At 47.9% G+C, this 19,697-nt stretch overlaps 1 protein-coding gene across 1 annotated transcript in view; it reads left to right on the plus strand.

Moving 5' to 3' along the window:
* Positions 1-766: 766 nt before the first annotated feature.
* LOC135896955 (uncharacterized) overlaps positions 767-19,697 on the plus strand; it is a 55,060-nt gene continuing 36,129 nt past the window's right edge. The window contains exon 1 of the mRNA XM_065425505.2: positions 767-1,018. Coding sequence (XP_065281577.1) covers positions 974-1,018 — 45 coding nt within the window. The 5' untranslated portion in view covers positions 767-973. The remainder of the gene's footprint in view (positions 1,019-19,697) is intronic.

Consider the following 19,697-nt stretch of genomic DNA (forward strand, 5'->3'; position numbering starts at 1 on the left):
TTTCCCAACAAACACATATACAACTGCGCTCGAGCACATATAACTCGAGGAGTCCCCGATCAACAGATGAATGGCACGAATTAAGAAAGGAAGATATAATGCTATCAAAAAGCTCTCACTTCGTGTAAGAAATGGCAGTATTCGTGTGTGTGCATGCGTGCGCGCGCGCGCGCGCGCGCGTGCGTGTGTGTGTGTGTGTGTGTGTGTGTGTGTGTGTGTGTGTGTGTGTGTGTGTGTGTGTGTGTGTGTGTGTGTGTGTGTGTGTGTGTGTGTGTGTGTGTGTGTGTGTGTGTCGCGTAACCAGATCGCGGTTTTTCGTTATTATGTGACTGCTTTTAGAAACCTGAGACCTTAACTTTTTTTCACGATACGAGCATCTAATTGCGAAAGTAAAAGAGTGAAAGAATAAACACGACCGAGTGCGTCCAGGACAGGTGCCACGAGCTGTGGACAACGCCAAATAAAAACAGCAAAAGCGACTTGGGCGCGATTTACCGGAGCGAAAGCAAAAGGGGTGAAAAAAGTTCGCGCCGAATACGAGGCCCATTCGCATTCACACCGTGTCCCCACAATTTCGTGTATTGCCCGAGCGGGAACCACGAATGTGGGAGAGGAGGCGAAATATTGGGAGAGAGTCACCAGATGGCGTTCGGGCGCCAAAAACAAGTACAACGAAATGGAGCGGCCTGATTGGCGCAGCCACGCGGCCTCCTCCTCCTCCGCCCGGTGGAGAGAGGGCGTCGCGTGCCGGTCGCGCGCGCGATCTTCGACAAAGAGCGGCTGCTGACGCGCGCCGAGGCACAAGCCGAGTTGTGAACGTGCGCCCGCCGCGACCGCATGAGTCCGAGCAGCTGCTTCAGCACCGGTGTCTCGCGATTCGAGTCGCGCTGCTCGCCGCAGTTCTTTGCGTGGTGCGGTGCGTTGGGAAGACTTGGCTTGCGGACGGCGCTGCCCCCTTTGGAGTTACTCAGCCATGAATGAGCCAATTAAGAAGAGCTACCTGCCTACCGTACACAAGGTGAGTAGTACATGGACCGCGTTTAGTTGCCAGCGTTAGAACGTGCGCTGCTTTGCTCATTATTTCTTGTTTGAACCAAAATACGGGCTCAGCATAGTATACGAAACGATGGCTTGCTCTGCGTTCCAAGTGACGTAGATATGCTTGCAGTTGTGTGCGTTATTGTATGCTACTTAACGAAGGCCCGTTCTCAACAGTGAACGTAACATTAATATCACAAAGGCACAAACGTCTTTTTCGAGCTGTAAGCGAGGGGTTTGAAATTGAGCCCGCAAAGCAGTTCCTTTTCTTTATTTATTCCTTTAGCTGCATATTTGCTTTTTGTGTTCTCTTTTACATTGACGTGTACGATCATCGTAAAAGTATTGCACGGGAAATCAAGTGAAATAATGTGACATGATAAATCAAGCCATGGAGACCGCACGACGTCCCCGCTATCCGCTTTCTCATTTACAAGGACGATGTTGAGCTGTGGTTCACTCACTGAGACTTGGATACGCGATGTGGACATTTGCGGGCATCGCTAAATGTTCTTCATGAATGCACACGAAGTGCCGACCTCGAACTATCGTCGAAAAGGTCCTGCTGTGCGCACCTTACCTAACAAGTACGGCATTACATAGTGGCATCTGAGGCAGAAATTTAATCTCGAGATGTGCTAGGCCATTAGGCCGGTAACGAAAATAATGCGGGTGTTTGGACTTGATAACGATCAGTGCGTAGTGCCTCGATCGTATCTTCGGAAAGTCAGCAGAACGTCGGCGACAACTCTGCACATGGTGCGCCGGATGGCGTCAAGCATGGAAACCGAATAAAGAGGCTTGCGCCGCTTCATTCACTTGTTCCTCACACGGCGCATTGTCTCCCAGGTACACCTTCACCGACTCGTCGTTGAGTAGTGGGCGAGCGTGGAAGCGACAAACAGAAACCGGATGAGAACTATCACAGCGCTTCCTCGTCTAACGCCCATTCAAATTTTGCAAGAGCGCGCTCATCTCGATGCTATTTCGTGACTCAGAAAGAGAGAGGACCGCGATTTTCAGAAGAGCGCATTACCACTGCCGCGGCTCTTAACTATATTATCCCAATGGAGGACTCCCCCTGACTAAGACACAATATGACCACATGGCGTTGCTTATCTCCTACGACAAACTAATCAGCGTGGCCTCGCCGATGTGACCAGCCAGCTTGCACAGCTGAGATTACTGTGTCCACCAGGGCCATTGCTTGCGTGGCGTATACATGCGGGTGCGATGGTGGATGAGGAGGAGTATGAATTCTTCTTTTCTAACTACATATGCTTTGCGGCATATTCCCGAATTGAAAGAAAAGAAAAATCAGGTGACAGAAGATGCTGCATCAAGCAACGAATCATGTCATTTTCAATTATTTTTGCTCTTCGTCATCGGTTCTAAATACACCTCGCAGCCATTGTCGCCGTTGTTAGCCAGTCGGCGCAAACGCGTCACAAGTGCAGATAATCCCTGCAAAATACGATATCAGAAAATTGAGGCCTGAAATCGTATTCACCACGTTATGGCGAGGCGAGGTCAGAAGCAAGACCAAAAAAAACGAAGGCCGGCACGTACTCCGTGAAAGCTATTGTGAACAAAGTCATGCGTATTGTCGCTGAAGAACACCGAGGTACAGTGCGACGTTGCGCTCTCTTAAGAGTGCCTATAGTTCTGGCAGTGGCGTATGCCGCAGAGCGGGGTTTAGTATGGCGCACTGTGGCGTTGTTTTCTGAAGCCGGAGGCTTGCCCGGCATGTGAAACTACAACCTGCAAACTGCGTTTACGAGTTGTCTGCGCGCACGCTTGATTTTATTTCGCTGCGCGTGCCCGAGTTTCCCTCGGAGATAACATTCTGCGATGATGAACACGCGCTATGGCAAAGGTTGAACTGATTACCGTGTTATCTTTCCCAAAGTGAAAAAGGAAGGCTTCCGTTTATTCTAATAATGATATTAAAAATGACGTCGCAGCGAAGCCTTGATCAGAAATGGTATAAAGCCGCTCGGACACACAAATTCGGCCAATATGTGAATCTTACAGTATTTTTGTAGGGATTATGCTGCTGCACTATTTTCATTTCATCACGCCAAACGCCTTCATTGGCGCTTCCAACGAATCGGAACTTACTTGATGTTCACGCTGACGGGGGTGTCCCTTTGCTGGCATTGATTGATACGGGAGCCCGATGGGGAGGTGGGGGGGATTCTGTGACATGTCCATTTCGTCTGCCGCTGAAATTGTGATTGGCTGGACTGGGGTATGCGTCAGAAGGAGAAAGGTGGCCCCACCCAATCAGCATTTCAGTATCAGACGAAATGGACTTGTGTACCCCTCCTCCAGTTGTCCACAGTGAGTGCTAACAACAGCCGTCGTCGACTAAAAAAAGGTTCTGCCTGCTACTATACACTGACGAAGAAGCGATGAAATAGCAGTAAACGTAAACTACATCGTGATGAAGCCTAATTTTGACACCGGCATATATTCTCATCTTCGGGGCGTCCTTTTTTGTTTCAGTACGGAAACGATTGAAAAGGTGAAGTTTTATTGACTCATTTTGCGCACAGTATAAGAACATCGATGAGGTTAACTACATTCACAGGTCCCAGAGTTAAGCAACTGTCAGGTGGACCTCTTAAAACAAAACGTATCCATATTATGGGCAAATACAGCATGGTAGTACAACTAGTATAGTACAAGACACGCACTACTTGACATATCCCGCGGTCGACAGCATTTCCCCTTGCAGCAATGCTATAGTAAAATCACAAGATCACCCGTCGTGGTGGCGTACGTATACGCAGTCGCTATGGCTTTGTGCTGCTAAGCCCTCGAACGCGGGTTCAAATCCCGGCAGCGGCGGTCGCATTTCGACCGGTCCGAAATGCAAAAAACGCCCATGTACTGCGCATTAGGTGCGCGGTAGAGAACCCCAGCTGGTGAAAATTAATCCGGAGTCCTGGTATACGGTGTGCCTCATAATCATATCGTGGTTTTGGCACGTGAAGCCCCGCAATTTAACTCAATCTTTAAACACTAAATCACGCTTTCTCACTGTTACTTCACTAGAAGCAGAAGGAGTAAACTCGTGTGCATTATCATTAATTAAGCCGCCGTGAGCCGTTCAGAAGATCACCGCTGACCCAGTCCATAATAACTAGCGCCTTCTATATATGCCCCGCCTATACGTCACTAGCAGAAGAGCCGCCAGAAGTGTCCCCTTTCTTCTTTCATTCCTTTCTTCATCTCGCTGCGGTCGCGACCCGCGGTCTGCGGTCCGCTAACGACGTTTCGTGCTGTCCTGTCGGTCGGTCACTCGGAAACAAGCAGCCCCCTATCGGACAGCATAACGCACTTTCTGGGTCGCTCGCGCGGTACAGGGCGGCAGACGCGCGTGATTCCCTGCAAGTGGGGCTGCCCCGCCGCTCACCAATGAGCGCGGCCGAAACAGGGTGCACTGAACGTGACAGCTCCTGCCCTAGCTAGGCCGCACCAGAGGCCTCGGTGGCACTCGGGATCCCGTAAAACCGTGCACCTCCGCGAGTACCAAAAACGTGGTAACTTAATGAAGGTATACAGCATCGAATAGTGCTCCAGTTAGACGCCACGGCTCGCACATCAGCCATACGGGCTTGTAGCTGTGCGCGTTGTGGACAACCTTCTTTGAGCCCTTCTTTTAATTGGCCTCTCCACAATTTACTTTCTTTCTAGAATCGACGGATGCATTCGGGAAATCCGCCAGACTGTCGGCCAATGCCCATGGCTCCATGGGTAGGTGGCGTTGCCTTTAAGGTTATCGTATACTGGCTGCCCTCATCGGTCCACTAATGACCGTGCGCTCTTCCGGTGGCCGGACGGTGTCGACCCCTGTAGCTTCCGCTGCGCTGCGCTGCACCATTTTAGCGAGACGCGCAGCCCACGCTCGGAGCCGGCGCCGCGGTTCGTGTCACCCGCCGAGTCACGTCGGAGCGCTGTGGGCGCAACGCGCTGGTAAATTGCTCTGGCATCTACACACCTCTCCCGTCACGGTGTGCGTCGCATCCGGCCCTGGTGCCTTCTGCGGGTCGAACGGCTGCCTGATTTAAATTTGTAGGTCGTTCTTGTTATGAGCATTCTTTTTATGTCGTCCTAGAATAATTTTTTATGCTCGCTCAGACAAGCGCATTTGCTTTCTACACCACACAAATTACCTCCGCTGCACTGTCATTGTCAAGGAACCTTACTTCCATGACGTTGTCAGCAAAAGAATTATTCTTTCTTAGGAAGCACAGGCATGCCCGCCTCTCTGAGTAATCCAGCTCAAGGACTCCAATTTGGTTATCTGCAACAGGCGATATTTAAAAATAGTGAGAAACTTAAATATGATCACCCCGTATATAATAATGGTTGTTGGCAGTACACTACCAACCATTGAAACAAAAGCGAACAGAACGTATAATACTCAGCCATCTTAAGGACACTCTTGTGTGCGGTAACTTGAGGATACGATGTCGCGATGCTGCGCGTCGTCGGTTGGCAAACATGGCTCAACTTGTGATGAAACAATCGAGGTTGCCGTGCTTTAAAGGAAAACGCGTTGTACTCTGTTCAGCGCGTGAGCTTGCGTACAGCCAAAGGCATTGGTATAGCGTAAGATATTGCGTCACACGAGCGCTAAAAGGTGGAAAAGAACGTGACGGAATCTTAATTTCACTGGTCACGCTGCCGAAGATTTAGTTTCGCGTGTCAGCACGCTTCGAGCGGTCGGCCGCGACACTGCGAACTTCATTTTGTTGCCTGGTATAACAACACAGAAACCAACCGTAATCCTGTCGTTATATCGAACAACATACTGCCCGTGGTTTGCCGTAGCAACCGGGTCTAAGCACAGAAATAAGTACGCCTCACTTCAAATGAAGAAGTCGTCATATGACTACGATAAACGACTTTTTTTTTTCATGTTTCGAAGCCGTATACTTTCATAACATGCGTCGCAGGCCCATATCCTGGTTGACGTTACGCGCGAGTGCCATCGGAGCGTTGTTTGATGAGCCGAAGAACATTTGCGCTTCGCGGAGACGTCAAGGCCCAGAAGAGAGCTTACCGAGGCATCAGCAGCAGCGGGCTATAGCTGACGAGGTGGACCATCAGTCCCGCCAACGTGACGCAAATGCGGGCAAAATACACCGCGAGACGGCGCTGTCCACTCAACCGTTGCCTGCGGTTTCGTCTGCGCAAGAGGATCGCGGTGCACAGAGTGGCTATTTGAGCACTCGCAGCTCTTAAGTGCCTGTTTCATCGGCCGTGCGATCTTGCTCAGTGCTTTAGCTTCGTTTGTCGACAGCTGCGACTGCGATTAAGCAGACTAGAAAGTGGTCGGTAGCTCAGCAGCAGTGACAGTGACAAGAAATTTTTTGGACCGTCCTGAGGAACTTGATAGGGGGGAACCAAAGGCTCCCCAATCAGATCGGTGACAGCAATGTTATGAAGATTTTAGCAGAGCTGCGTCTGGCAAACACCGCTAAGTACCCGGAAGACTACAGGAAAAGTATAACCTGTAAACAGTGTATTATGAAAACACACAAAGCGGAAGGAACGTATATGCGAGCTAACTTGAAATCCCGCAGTGGCTTTAACCTGAACAGTTAATTTCAGTAAATATACTGCAATGTTTTTTCTTTTTTTTTGCAGGGAAAACAAAATACTCTAGTTTGCTGCACTGTAGTAAAAAAAGTTTCGTTATCAAACGGATGTATGTGTACACGTTGTATGCATATATGCACAGTGACTTCTGCTTGTTGTTTCGTCTCTCCCTTGGTTATTTATTTCGTCACTTTTTTTCCCTTCCCCTTGCAAGGTTGTGACAATGCCTCCGCGTGCTAATTTGTCCATCTTTTCTGACATTGACATCTTTATACACATTCATACTATTTCCATAATTGAACATTTATATCCCGAGACATGCTGCTTTAAGTCTCTACGCCTGAACCGCAGCTTTGGGCTGTCCCGAGAGCCTGCGATGCGGCGTTTTGGTTAGGCCTAACTGTCCCCACGTGGGAGCGGCCCGCGATGTCGCCCTAAGGGGCGGCGCTTTTAATAAAGTTCTTCGTATACGCATAAGGAAAATAAAAATAACCGTAGCCATTGAGCACCGCCAGGAACAATGGCATTATAGGACATATTTTAGGTTTCAGAGCACACTGTGTGGTGACTTCCGGCCTCTCTCTTTAAGCATAAAGTGGTGCGGAATTAATTATAGTGCGTCTACAAAAAACATTTTAGTGGGTGTACATCAAGAACACCTTCAGCTGTCAGGGGCGAATTCTTGAAGGCCTGCGATGATTTCCAAGTTCAGTGCAATGTTTCTAGGAATTCCGATTTCGTTAAATAGTTACGCGCTCACATATTTTACCACTCCCACTTTAAGGGACCCAGCAGTGTGCTTACACATGTTCACTTAACTATCTACTAAGTTTTAACTCCCCCCCCCCTTCCCCCTAAGTTCAAGCCACTATTGTGTTTTGTGAATACTATGGCAATACTCAAGGGCAACTACATGTCCTCAACTTGCAGTTCGAAAATTGGCAATCCGCTCGCTAAACTGAACATATCTTCTCTTTATGGTCAATGATGTTGTTTTTCTAAAAATTTCCTCTCTTGCATTTCCCCGTTTTGGGACGCGTTATTTGGAACTTCGGTAACAGGACACGCTGCTTTCCGTGACAACTTCTGCAATTTTGTATTTCCATGATAGACATTTCATTCGCACTTCTTAAGTACACGCTCCATTTTAGTGTTCATTTTATGCGCTCTTTCGTTTCATACGTAGCAGCTTCGCTGTGCTCGTCGGCGCCTGTATGGCGTAATAAGTAAAAAATTAAAAACTGATGTTTAAATAAACAAAGTGAAGTATCTGCCCATGCAGCACGTATAATTTAACGAACCAATAAAAAGAAAGCTTTGTAAACACGCTCACATTTCCGTGTAGTATCGCATGTTGACACTCACAGCAGGAAAGAAAACCTGTATGCACAGTAGGGAGCTTTTACGATCTTGCTGCAACGATGGTGCGCTTCAAGTGGAACTACGGATGAGAGAAGAGAGCACAAAGAAACCGCCCGTCTTGAGCTTACTAAACTTCCGCGTTGCTTACGATAGCAGTGCTCATAGCAAAGTGAGTGCGACAGCACGGTTAACGAACCGAACACATCTCCGCTCGCTCTGTTTTGACAAGAACTCCGCGAGGCACGGGCGCGAGGAAGGAATGAGCGCGCCTGGTGGACCCGGGAGCTTTATAACATCGGAAGACGTATTTATTCAGAAAGCTAAAAACAACGCGGTTCCTGCACTCCGGGGAAAGACGCGGGACCTCGACATATTATTAAGCGGAGACGCGCTGCCTTTCGGCGACTCCTTTACTGTCACCGGAGGAAAGAAGACGTGCTTATGTGTTCTGTGCTGTTTTTTTTGTTTATTGTTTTATGGCGTTGTATAAGGCTACGGCTGAGGTTTAAAGGTCATCCACTGTGAGAAGTCGTCCCATTTGGGTAGCAGGATATGTGCCTGACCTTTCGCATACAACTCTTTTAACAACGTTCTTGCACGGAGTATGGCAATGCGCGAGAAAAGCAAAGGGTCTGAGTCAAAACAAAATTATCTCATTACCTTGAGCGATCCTTCAACGAACACTCGTAATACGCAAGCGAACATCTTATACACTAGTACACCTGGGTTATAATTGGAGGTGGCGGGAGGAGGAGGAGGAGGGTTAGTTGCAGACGTTTTGGTTAGCGCAACTGCTCGAGCAATACTTTCAGGCCACCAGAAAACTCCCGGAATCGACATGCATGTTTGCATTCACCTAATGCAGCAGAAAATGTTGGTTCAACACCCACACGCTTCGAGGTATCATTTCGTCCACCCTCATTTCTCGTTACATTATTCATTGTACACTTCATTTAAGCATAGCAATTAATTTGACCTGCGCTTTCTCTGGCTTCGTGGTCCGTTTCTTCGTATAAACGTAACCAAGAAATCTAGCCCCTCGGATATCCACCTCTCCTCGCTCACGGAATTCGAGACGTTCAGGAAAGGAACACGTACAGAGAAACGGAACAAAAACAAGCGGGTAGAAAAAACCGTGCATCGCACTTCCGTTGCGAGAAAATCCCGTGAAACGGGCTCCGCTGGTGTACTCTCGGCGACTATACGCGCCTGTCAGCTGCCGTGCCACTCGTGTCCATCACAAAGGCAATCACCGCCATCGGCTCGGCCCACCCACTTTCCTTCATTTTGGTTTTCTTTCCTTCTTCCCCTTGCGACTTTTATCGAGGCCGGCCCCGAAGAACCGAGGGAATAAAGCTTGAAACAAAGTGGTTGACAGGGGGCCGTAATGCCCTATACGCGTTCCCCAACCAAAGCTCCGCGACACATTTTCTTCGGGAGAACAGAATCAGCCGTGCTACCGTCGGGGAACAACATTCGCGGTAGAAGTTGAAATTCGTGTACCGGCGACGAACGGCTGGGCTCTCCGACGTTGTAAAAAAAGAAAACAATGCTAGAAGGTGCTGGCGGTCGCTTTCACCGAGCTAGATACTCTACTCCACGCATCAGCTTCGCGCGGTAGTCCCGCCGGTCACCGATTCTCCTTATGCTGCGGCGCACCTTTGTGCTCTGCCGTAATAAAAGGGTACATACAACATGGCGAAGGCGAGACGTGGAGGAGACGCGCGATCGGCAATGCGCAAATACTATCACCTGCTCAGTGCACGAGGTCTTTATATGAAACTCCAGCTAGTGTAAATTAAGGCCTTACTTTGTTTCTTTGTTTCGGCACTACACCGTGATTGGATTTACTTGGCACTTTCACGGTGAGTGTCTATGACGGAAATCTCACTGCCTTCGTGATCAGCCTGCAATGTGTCGCAGCCTGACGGCGTGGCTCATCAGGGAACGTATACTTGTGCATCGCACAAGCACACGGGATGACACACACATTTTGATAGTATAGCATACTCACATTAGTATTGAAAACAATGTTAAGTTCAGAGTGTAGATAATTTAATAAGCAAGAATTTGCGTCGACTCGTGAAACAAATGTGCAGTGTGGTATGTTCAAAACAATCCTAAACGAATTCGTTCAAGTAGTTGAAGTATACAACGTTGCGCATTCACAAGCCTTTTCCTTCTTATAGGTGCTGCTTGCCACGTGACCGATTGCTCGCCTTCGCCAATAATATGTCCATTGACTGGAATTTTCACTTACGAGCTATTCTAGCGCAACATCTTGTGAAAACTGGCCGAGATTCTCAGTACCTGGCAAATTTAAAATTTTCCACAAATCGCGCGTGTTAGTCAGCACTTGTGTTGTTCGAAGAACCGAATAACATTTTTAGGACACTGTAGCGCGCATGACACGTTAAGCTGCGTTCAGACTGCGGTCATAATTTTCTAATCAATATCAATTCGCTTGTTCTTACTTCGCGCGTGTATTTAGTGACGTCATTCGCCGCTCAAGCAACCGCGTATGCGACTGTATATAGCATGCATCCAGTTAAAGATAAGAACGTAGCATCAATTCCGGCATTGGGGTCGGTGGACCCCCATGCATCAAATTATGTGTAATCAACGCTGGAGCAAAAATCAATGGAACTGCGACTGCCTTTTCTACTCACGAACAAACGGTCCCAAGCAGGCGACTCTGTGAAAACGCTGTTGCCAAGTGAAACGCCTAACATAAGTAAGTGCTGGCGTCAGCTTGGCTGAATCACGCATTCCACCACGTGCGCTATAGGCACGACGTCTGCGCCGCTCGCAGATTTCACAAAGATGCACAGATTTAGCTGCAGGCCCTGCTAGAACGGACGCGCTCGTGATTGTCGACGCCGTGGCTCCGAATCCTCTCCTCTCGATTCAGCACAAAGCTGCCCGCGTTGCGTCTGTCGCTTTCGGGTGTGCTAAACGCCGCGCTCTTGCGGTGCCGGCAGCCGCCCCTCTTGTCTTTGTGTGGCCGCCGAGAAGGAGACCGTGCCGGTGCGCGTCGGCGCTGCGAAGCGCGCTCATCAATCGCCGCTGCCGCTAACGCCTGGAGGAGGGCGAAGTCTTCGGCGTGCAAGAGGCGCAGCCGGGCTAAATCCACCGGCGACGCCCTGAGCATCAATCCTCAGTGCCGGCAGCCCCTGTGTGATCGTGTGATCCAACCTGCAGCCCCACCGAGGAAAGACGGGCGCGTACGGCCGGAGAGAAAAGAGGGTTCGCTGCCAAGGGCCTGGCGCAACGTTTCCACTCATCAATTGTTCGGTCGCGTTTTTGTAATTTCTTTCTTCAAAGTTTCATCTTTAGTTCTTTTGTTACGATCGCAGTTATCGTCAGTCTGCGCGGCCTTTTTCTATTTTCGGTCGATGCACTAGCACGTGGCGCTGTAAACGGGAGAAACAAAAAAGAAAGCGCGAGGAAGCTTCACTTTGCAATGATGAGATTTGCCAAGGCGCTGGCTCCAACGCCCAAAGTAATTGTTTCGAACGTTCACACAAATGAAACGGCCTGCCAAACGCTATCTTATTCTCTCTTTATTTTCTTTTTCTGTGAACTGTCGTTCAAGCAGCAACTGCTTATTACATACAAATCGTATTCTTGCATGGGTGCAATCTTTATTGCTCATAGAACAGCAGTTACTGTTCGATAAGCTATATTGACATATGCTACCTATGTTTTAGGGGGAACCCATTGCGGTAAGTTCTGAATTAAGTTTTTATAAAGCCGTGAAACGTCTCGCGTTGACTGAGAGGGATCACGTGATTGATCGATATCCGCAGCCGTCCAGTGTATTTACGTTACAGAAAGGAACTCGCTGGGTTGCCATGTATACTATATACCCTGTTGATGTCGCTTAAGATTCGTATCTTCGTCTGTTGCCATCTCGAAGCTCTCAGAAAGAGCCACAAAGATTGTGTAAAACAGAATTAAAGTCACAGTGTGAAATTGAGCTAGTTTATTAGCGGCATAACGGCTTCATTAACGTCACAGGATCCCTCTCAGGACCGCAGGAAGGCTTGCGTACATGTTGTGCACTGTCATTGCAGTGCTTTCGACGCACTCTGGAACGACCCACCAGAAAGCAAGAATGCTAACCTGTATATAACCTGGTTTGCTGTCCTTCTGGCCAGTTGGCTCGGAAATGTCCACCTCTAAGCCAACTTGTGATAGGCATGACGCAGAAAGCAAAGAAAAGTGTAAAATGCCAAAGGAAGTGTGTAACGGATCAACTGCGAAGCATGAAACAATGTCCAAAGTATGTGAAGGCCAAAAGGGGAGGAATAGCTGCAGCCAGTCATACGACGGAATGCCACGGCTGACAAGGGCCCCAAACAAACCTCGAATCGCGACCTTCGTTGAATCATCAGCTCTGGGAAGTTGTTTCATACCTCGCTGCTCGCTGAGGCGCACCTGCATGGCAAATTCCCTACTGGTTAACGCTTCGCGCTTCACGATCGGAGGCACTGACGCACGTTCGAAAGCATTGACGAAATGCTTGGATCGTTACAGGGAACCGTGACGTTGGTATTCTTGGGGATTCCCTCAGCTGTGCTTCGTCAGCCATGTGAATGCGCATGTGCCTATGCAGATTGTTTAGCACGTGATGTGGCTACGGTTGAGTAAACGTATTTATTTATTTATTTATTGGTTTATTTACCAATGCTCTTAATGCAGTCAATGCTTGCAGCAGGAAGGACGCGCACATTAATACAAATACGTAGAATCGAATCAAAGGCAGGCATCAATTGACGTACACACAAAAGATGCCCACGTGGAGAACACCAAATAGACAAGTATCAGTACTGATGCCAATGGCAAGGTGAACCAAACCGTAAGGAAATGTTGCTAAAGAGCTGCGTTTTGTACCGAGTGAGCAAAACACGACACCGGGAATGTCGAAAACGCTGTAAAACACAGCGGTTCTGCGATGTGGAAAGTGTCTGTTAGTAGACGCAATTCGTTATGCTTACATGGTTAATGTCGGCAGCGATGGCAAAGCTACCCACAAACCATCATATGATGGGCTATGAAATCGGGAGAGGTGTTCGTCTTTAAGACAAGCTGGAGGTGTCTGTAACCTTCCTATACATCTTTCCCCGTGCAGGCATTGTTCAATCTGTCCCCCTTTTTCCACATGTGTGCACAGCGCAAAAGACGAGGACTGAAGGAAGAACACCTCGTCCTCGTCTTTTGCGCTGTGCACGCATGTTGATATGGAACCAACAACTCGCCCAAGCTCCCACCTTACCCCCCCCCCCTTTTTTTTTTCTCTTTCTATTGCCCCTTTTCTTTACACCCAGTGCAGGGTAGCAAGCCGGGCGTTCGTTTAGCTGACCTCCCTACCTTTTCTCTCTTTGCTTTCTCTCTCTCTTTCTCCGTCTGGAGATGTTTGCCGGGGATAAGGGCCTGATGTGGGGTACAAGGTGTTGGATGATAAATAGGACACACCCGATGGATTGCCTCTCACGAACGCAACATACATTTATTTGTTTATTTAGTTTAAATACCCTCAGGGCCGAATCATTACACAGGGGAGCGGAAAACAAGAAATATAAAAAATAGATATAATGAAACCAGCATGTAAAGCATAACAAATCAAGCATGATTAACATGGTCACTATGAAAGTAGCAGGTACAAAATGGGCTCTATTTATACAATATTCATACAAATCATACAATACAATGCAATATACCGTACAATATTTACAGAAATCCATTTCATTTGGTCTGTCGTTGTCTATAAACTCCCAAGCGAGTCGCTTGCTTAAATTCTGTAAATACTATTTGACAGGAAGCGTCATGCAGGCCCCCAAAACCGTCTACGTACGTACCGTAAACTTTGCAACAAAAAACAAAATGCATTGAATTTCTACACGTAGTTATTACACACAAGCGTGCACACACACAGGCGCAAAAACACATGCGCGCGTTTTTATTGGACGTGTCCGTTTGCTCGAATAACGCGGAAGTGTCATTTGCCGGAAGGTCGCTCTAAATTTTTGTTTTCGCCGTGCACTTTCTGCATTCCACTAAAAGGTTCAATCATGAAGCCCGGCACACTTACACCACCCGTGATACGGAGGTTCGTTCAGACAGCTGTCTGATATAAATAAAGGGCCTTTTATAATCGGTTTCCTTCATCCAAGCCCATCGTAGACTGATCGGTCTCTTCTGACACGCTTTTCCTCTTGGAAAAACGCAGTTTAATACAGTACCTATCGATAAAACAAGTCTATTTCCTTTGATATGTTGTTGTTCATAGAAATCCGAACAGGTTGCGAGACGAAAGTCTACATACAACCGCTGACAAAAACTGTAGGGTCAAATAGCCTACGCACTCTCAATTAGTCACAACCGTATGAAGCCAACAGGCATTGAGGCCAATGGCAAACATGTGTAGGAAATTACTTGTTTTAATTAAAACGGAGAAATTATCAAGTAAAAGGGCTGCACTAAAAAAAAATGGCCGTAAGTGGGAACCAAACTCACGTCTTTCGCATTTACGCGTGCGCTGCTCTACTACTTGAGCTACCGTGGCACAGATTTCGCGTCCACTTTCTTGGGTGTTTGTGTATGGGTATTATGCAGGGAGGCCCAACTATCCTGCACCAAGATTTTAAAAAATATGCAAATGCCACGTGGTTGGACAGAACCATGATAATGTTGTTTGCCGTCGCTTGGAGATACTCAGATTATTTTTTTTTACATTCCGCCTAAATACATAATTAGTCTTAATTAGTTAATCAACTTCATAAATATTATACCTAGATTAAAAGCATCAATGAGAAAATTGTAGAGCAACACGAAGAACTCCCGGATACGGCTTTCTGGTGCTCAGTGGGTGCTACATAAAAGTGTTTTTGCGAGCGTGAAAGATGCCCGCGATAACACGCAAAGTGCCTCGATCGGCCAGTTGCGCGGCAATTTTGCGTGTACTCGTGGGCTTCTTTCGTGCTCGCAAAAACACTTTTAGGTAGCACGTATTGAGCAACAGAAAGCTGTATCCGAAAGTTTTTCATGTTGCTCTACAATTTCCTAACTGACACTATCTCATATATTTATAATATTTGGGAAGTTGAATGAATAACTAAGACTAATTATGTAATTAGTCGGAATGCAAAAAAATAATAATCTGAGCATCTACAAGCGACGGCAAACAACATTATCTTGATTCTGTCCAGCTACACGGCATCTGCATATTTTAAAATATTGGTTCATTATTATTGGGGCACCCTGCAGATGCATAGCTCTGGGGGTGTTAACCACAGAAACTACTCCACAGAAAACGCTCTTCAATATTCGTGACATCATCGTGCGGTTGCGTGAGCTGACCTTCGCATTGCCCAAAAAGGGTTTCATCTGAGCGGGCACTTACTTGGTTACTGCAGCGCACAACCTACTATTACGTTCAGCACAGAAGGTAAGATGACACGTGGCTGACTAAAAACTAAAACCTTGTGTCGAAGTTTTAAAGACAGACTCTTCAAATTGGCGTCACCACATGCCTTTCTGTGTTGTATCACTTATGAATTACCATGCAAACCTCATCTCTCGGTAATACTGGCCCCTTTTTTGGTGTTTCAGAAGTGTAAGTTGCCAATTCACCACAGAGTTATTTTCTGTGCAGTCTACCGTTTAAAAGTGTCAACAGATGCACAGCCGAGCTGGAATAACGAGGCTTCCAATAGTGCTATTTTACTACACTGGATTCTAGGAACATTCCGACGACGAAGCCTTCATGGCTGTAACCAAGTCTTTTGTCTGAGCATTGCGAAAGTTCTGCGCTTCCTTCATCGCCACAAAGGGCCGAGCAAGTCTCCCTGATATAGACCCGAAGCCCGGAAAAGAGCCGATACGCAATCAGGCTTCCAGGTTCCGCAATCCGAGCTGTCGCCTCACAATGCGCAGAATTAGCAGCGCGCGGTGTTTCGAGATCATTGAAACTCCTTCTCCGAGTGCACAACGGGCGCATGCAACCGCAGGCCGTCGCTGACGCAACTCCCGTTCGGTACCGCTGTCTTCAGTGCAGCCACGCGCTTGTAAGGAACCAGACTTTTGTCGTCATCGCTTTTTTGTGAGGCCGCTACCACAGAGTTAAAATTAGTCGAGGGAGCTGTGACAATGCCGTGTGCAGGAGCTGTAAGTATGGCGGTTCAGCGAGACTCGCGATGGGTAGCGCATTGATTTCAAACGGCTTTGCGATACTACAAGTTGAATATGTTCAACAAGAAAGTGCTTTAAAAAGCAACAAGTGACAATGATTGTACGATTGCTTTTAAACTGAGGAAGATAAAGCGCAAGAAAATAACGTGAAAAGAACGCCTGAAACCAGAAGCACGAAGATTAGACAGATCCACGTAATATATCCACCACTTCCATGGGAGTTGAACGATCGCCAGCGCCGGGGTTTTCTCTATGCGTCTGCTGCGCTTGAGAATATTCGAAGGGGTTGCCGTGCATCCTTGTCAAAGACAGGGAGCCCGAGCATTGCCATCCCTAGCCGGCGGGCTCGTTCTGGAAACCTCGCGAGACTAGAAGTCGTTCGCAGCCCTCGAGAAGCTCGCTTCTTGTGGGATAAGGGCTGCACGGTGCGCATGCGAGGAGAGGGGGGCCCCAGGGCGTCGGTCCATGGAAGCGGCGGCCATCGGACACCCATGGTCGGCTATGCAGAAACGCAGCCAGCGACTCGTGAAGGAAAGCTCCGGCTGCGCACATGCTGCCTGATTCGGGAGTTTCACCGGCGCACGCCATCCTCAGGCGAAGGCCATGCGGCTCCGCCGGACCCCTCGTTTTCTTCGACATTGCGCCGAACACCGCCGACCATCTGCCGGCGCACACGTCCGTCCAGGAAGGTCGCTGCGGCGCGAGCCACCACTCTCGCCCAGCACCGGTTGCTTCGCCGCGCGCAAACTGCGGTTCCCCTTCTCCACTTCTGCCGCCCCGATGCCAGCAGCCCCGGCGTTCGCTTTTTCTTTCTTCACCTTTTCTTGCTCGTTTGTCCGCCAGCAGTGCCTCGCCAGCTGGCATTGTGTACGACAGACGATCAGCGGCGCCCGCTCCCCTGTTGGAAGCCAATAGAGCACGGCCGGAATGCGGCGCTGCTTGCCGTCAAAGGCGCGGAACAACTTCCGAGGCAGCGAAAGTGGTCGCGGCAGGGAGATTGGGTTGGCGTGACGGGTCTTTCTGCGTGTGTGTGTTTGTGTGTGTGTGTTGCGCGTCCTATGCGGTGAAGCACCTCTCCGTTGCGAGGGGGCGTTGCCGGTTTGGGCGTCGTTGCAAAAAGGCGGCAGGTGTCGTTCTATAACGAGAGCAAAATGACTCCATAGGAGACGCTGGGCTGACTTTGGACGTTGCGGCGACCCGGTGGATTATTAGAAGGGACCGAGGCGTTTGACCGCCGCTGTGTAACTTTCGCGCTCAAGCGGAAACGTGCACGCAGTAACAGCCGGTACGCTCGGCCCGACGCATTCAATTCTTTTTTGTTTCGCCTCTTCGTGGCTACCGCCGCCAATAAAGTTAAAAACGGAACGGGAAACACAAGTTCACCAAGAGGACTTTTCTGACCTACAGCGAAGCAACCAAATATACAAGAGGGTAGTGAGCAGTCGTTTGGTTTTCTTCTTCCTTTTTTCTGTTTTCCCCTTCTTGTCCACATGTATTGAGCACGCTCTAAACGGATACACAGACGGATAGCGCCAAAGCGAATAGCACCGTGGTATACAGGCACGTCGCCTGCCTTTCTTTCTTTCTTTCTTTCTTTCTTTCTTTCTTTCTTTCTTTCTTTCTTTCTTTCTTTCTTTCTTTCTTTCTTTCTTTCTTTCTTTCTTTCTTATCATTTAGATGTCCAGTCTCACAGCACAAATAAGAGGTTTTTCTTAGCTGCAGACGACTCAGATCTCCAGTCTGCGCAATGCATTCTTCTATTCCGAGAACGCACATCACACTGATCGGGCACACTGACGCGCAAAACAATGCAACTGCTGACCACGGTTACCAATGTTGGATACCTATAAAACATGGGCAACCATACATGGCTAACAACGGGACTAATCTACAGCTTCTTCCGCTACCTCTCGTCTCATCTGTGGGTCTTGCTGCCTAATGGAATTACGCGCGGATTCTCCGGTGTACTTAGCGACCCGGAAGCATGACAGCGTTTGTTCTGTGGCTTCTGACGAGGCTTCGCCATTGGCACCACGCCAATCCTAGCTGTGCGACACACACCGTATAACTGAAGCGGAAGCTGCCGGTTTCTGATCTCTGTTATACGTTATTCGTCAGGGTGGCGGTGGTACAGACGGGTTTAGACGTCTCGATGTGGCCGGCAATTGCTCCGCCTGAGCGTCTCTTTCACTGTTGCTGGGATGTTCACTATCTGTCGAACAGCTCAGAGTCTCTTAGAAATGTGAGAAGAAGGCGTGAAGCTTCCTTGCAGGCTATCGCAGATCCTTCCTGAAACAAAATGTGTTATTCGCACTTTATTATACCACGTGTAGTGTACGCGTGCTTTGGTGCGCAAGATCTGCGCTGAAATATACCACATACACCGCCGGCGATGTTGGGCAGTTATGACTCGCTGGAGGGCACTTGCGGCCACTGTAGTCCAATCGCTGCGTAAACGAAACCGTTGAGGACGCCGCGTACTGCTTAGCAGTTTAACGACGGTTTGGTCTGGGCTATCTGGTTCGTAGAAATTGTAACGTAACCTAAATTTACAAACCGCACATGGAAGAAATAACATGATCCATGGCTGGCTAACAAATGGGATCTTTATTCAACGCGCGTGAAGTATATACTACAGAAGACACCATGTAAGCAGACGTGAAAAAAGAAACAGAAATGCGCACTTAAGGACCCAACTGCTGGCACTCTTAAGTAGCGATGTCACACTTACGTCTTAAAGGAACACAATGCGAGGGTGCAGACCCATGTGTAAATAATATGCGCCAGAGAGATGCTGAGTTAGATGACTGAGGGAGCAAATAACCCATAGGCCGGGCACCATGGTGGTTACTGTTTATTTATTTATTTATTTATTTATTTATTTATTTATTTATTTATTTATTTTCGGTTCCCTAAATTGGCGAGGCGCTGCGGAGGGGATTGAGTGGTTGGCAGCATTTAAACAAAGAAAAGAACAGAATGAAACTTGCATCCTTATAAAATATTACCGACAAATTTATAAATGTGAAATGAAATATAACATAATGAAACAACTAAAACAAAAATAACTGAATAGGAATAAACAGCATCTGCATATATGTCATGCAATATTAACGGCATAATATAAACGTAAAAGAAATATTCGAAAGGGAGGAAAAAAGAAGAAATATAAAGAAAATTGCAGGCATCGCGGCACATGTAAAAAGAAAAAAAAAGAAAGGGGTTGGGAGGAGAACTGTGTAAGATGGTTAAGCAGGATTATCACAATGTAGCTGCGCAGATAAAGAATGGCAAAAAAAAGAGAGTGATGATCAATGGAAACAATATGGTCAGGTACGTGTCCACCTCCTATGTACATCTGTCCCATCCCCCATTTGGACATGTATTTTTTTTTATTGTCTATCTCCATAATATTACATAACCAAAGGCAGGATCATCTTAACACGCCAGGACGAAGACCTCTTCCAAGTGTGTTTAGTCGGCTCCACGTC

The sequence above is a fragment of the Dermacentor albipictus genome, chromosome 3 (assembly GCF_038994185.2).
Source record: "Dermacentor albipictus isolate Rhodes 1998 colony chromosome 3, USDA_Dalb.pri_finalv2, whole genome shotgun sequence".
Classification (NCBI taxonomy): domain Eukaryota; kingdom Metazoa; phylum Arthropoda; class Arachnida; order Ixodida; family Ixodidae; genus Dermacentor; species Dermacentor albipictus.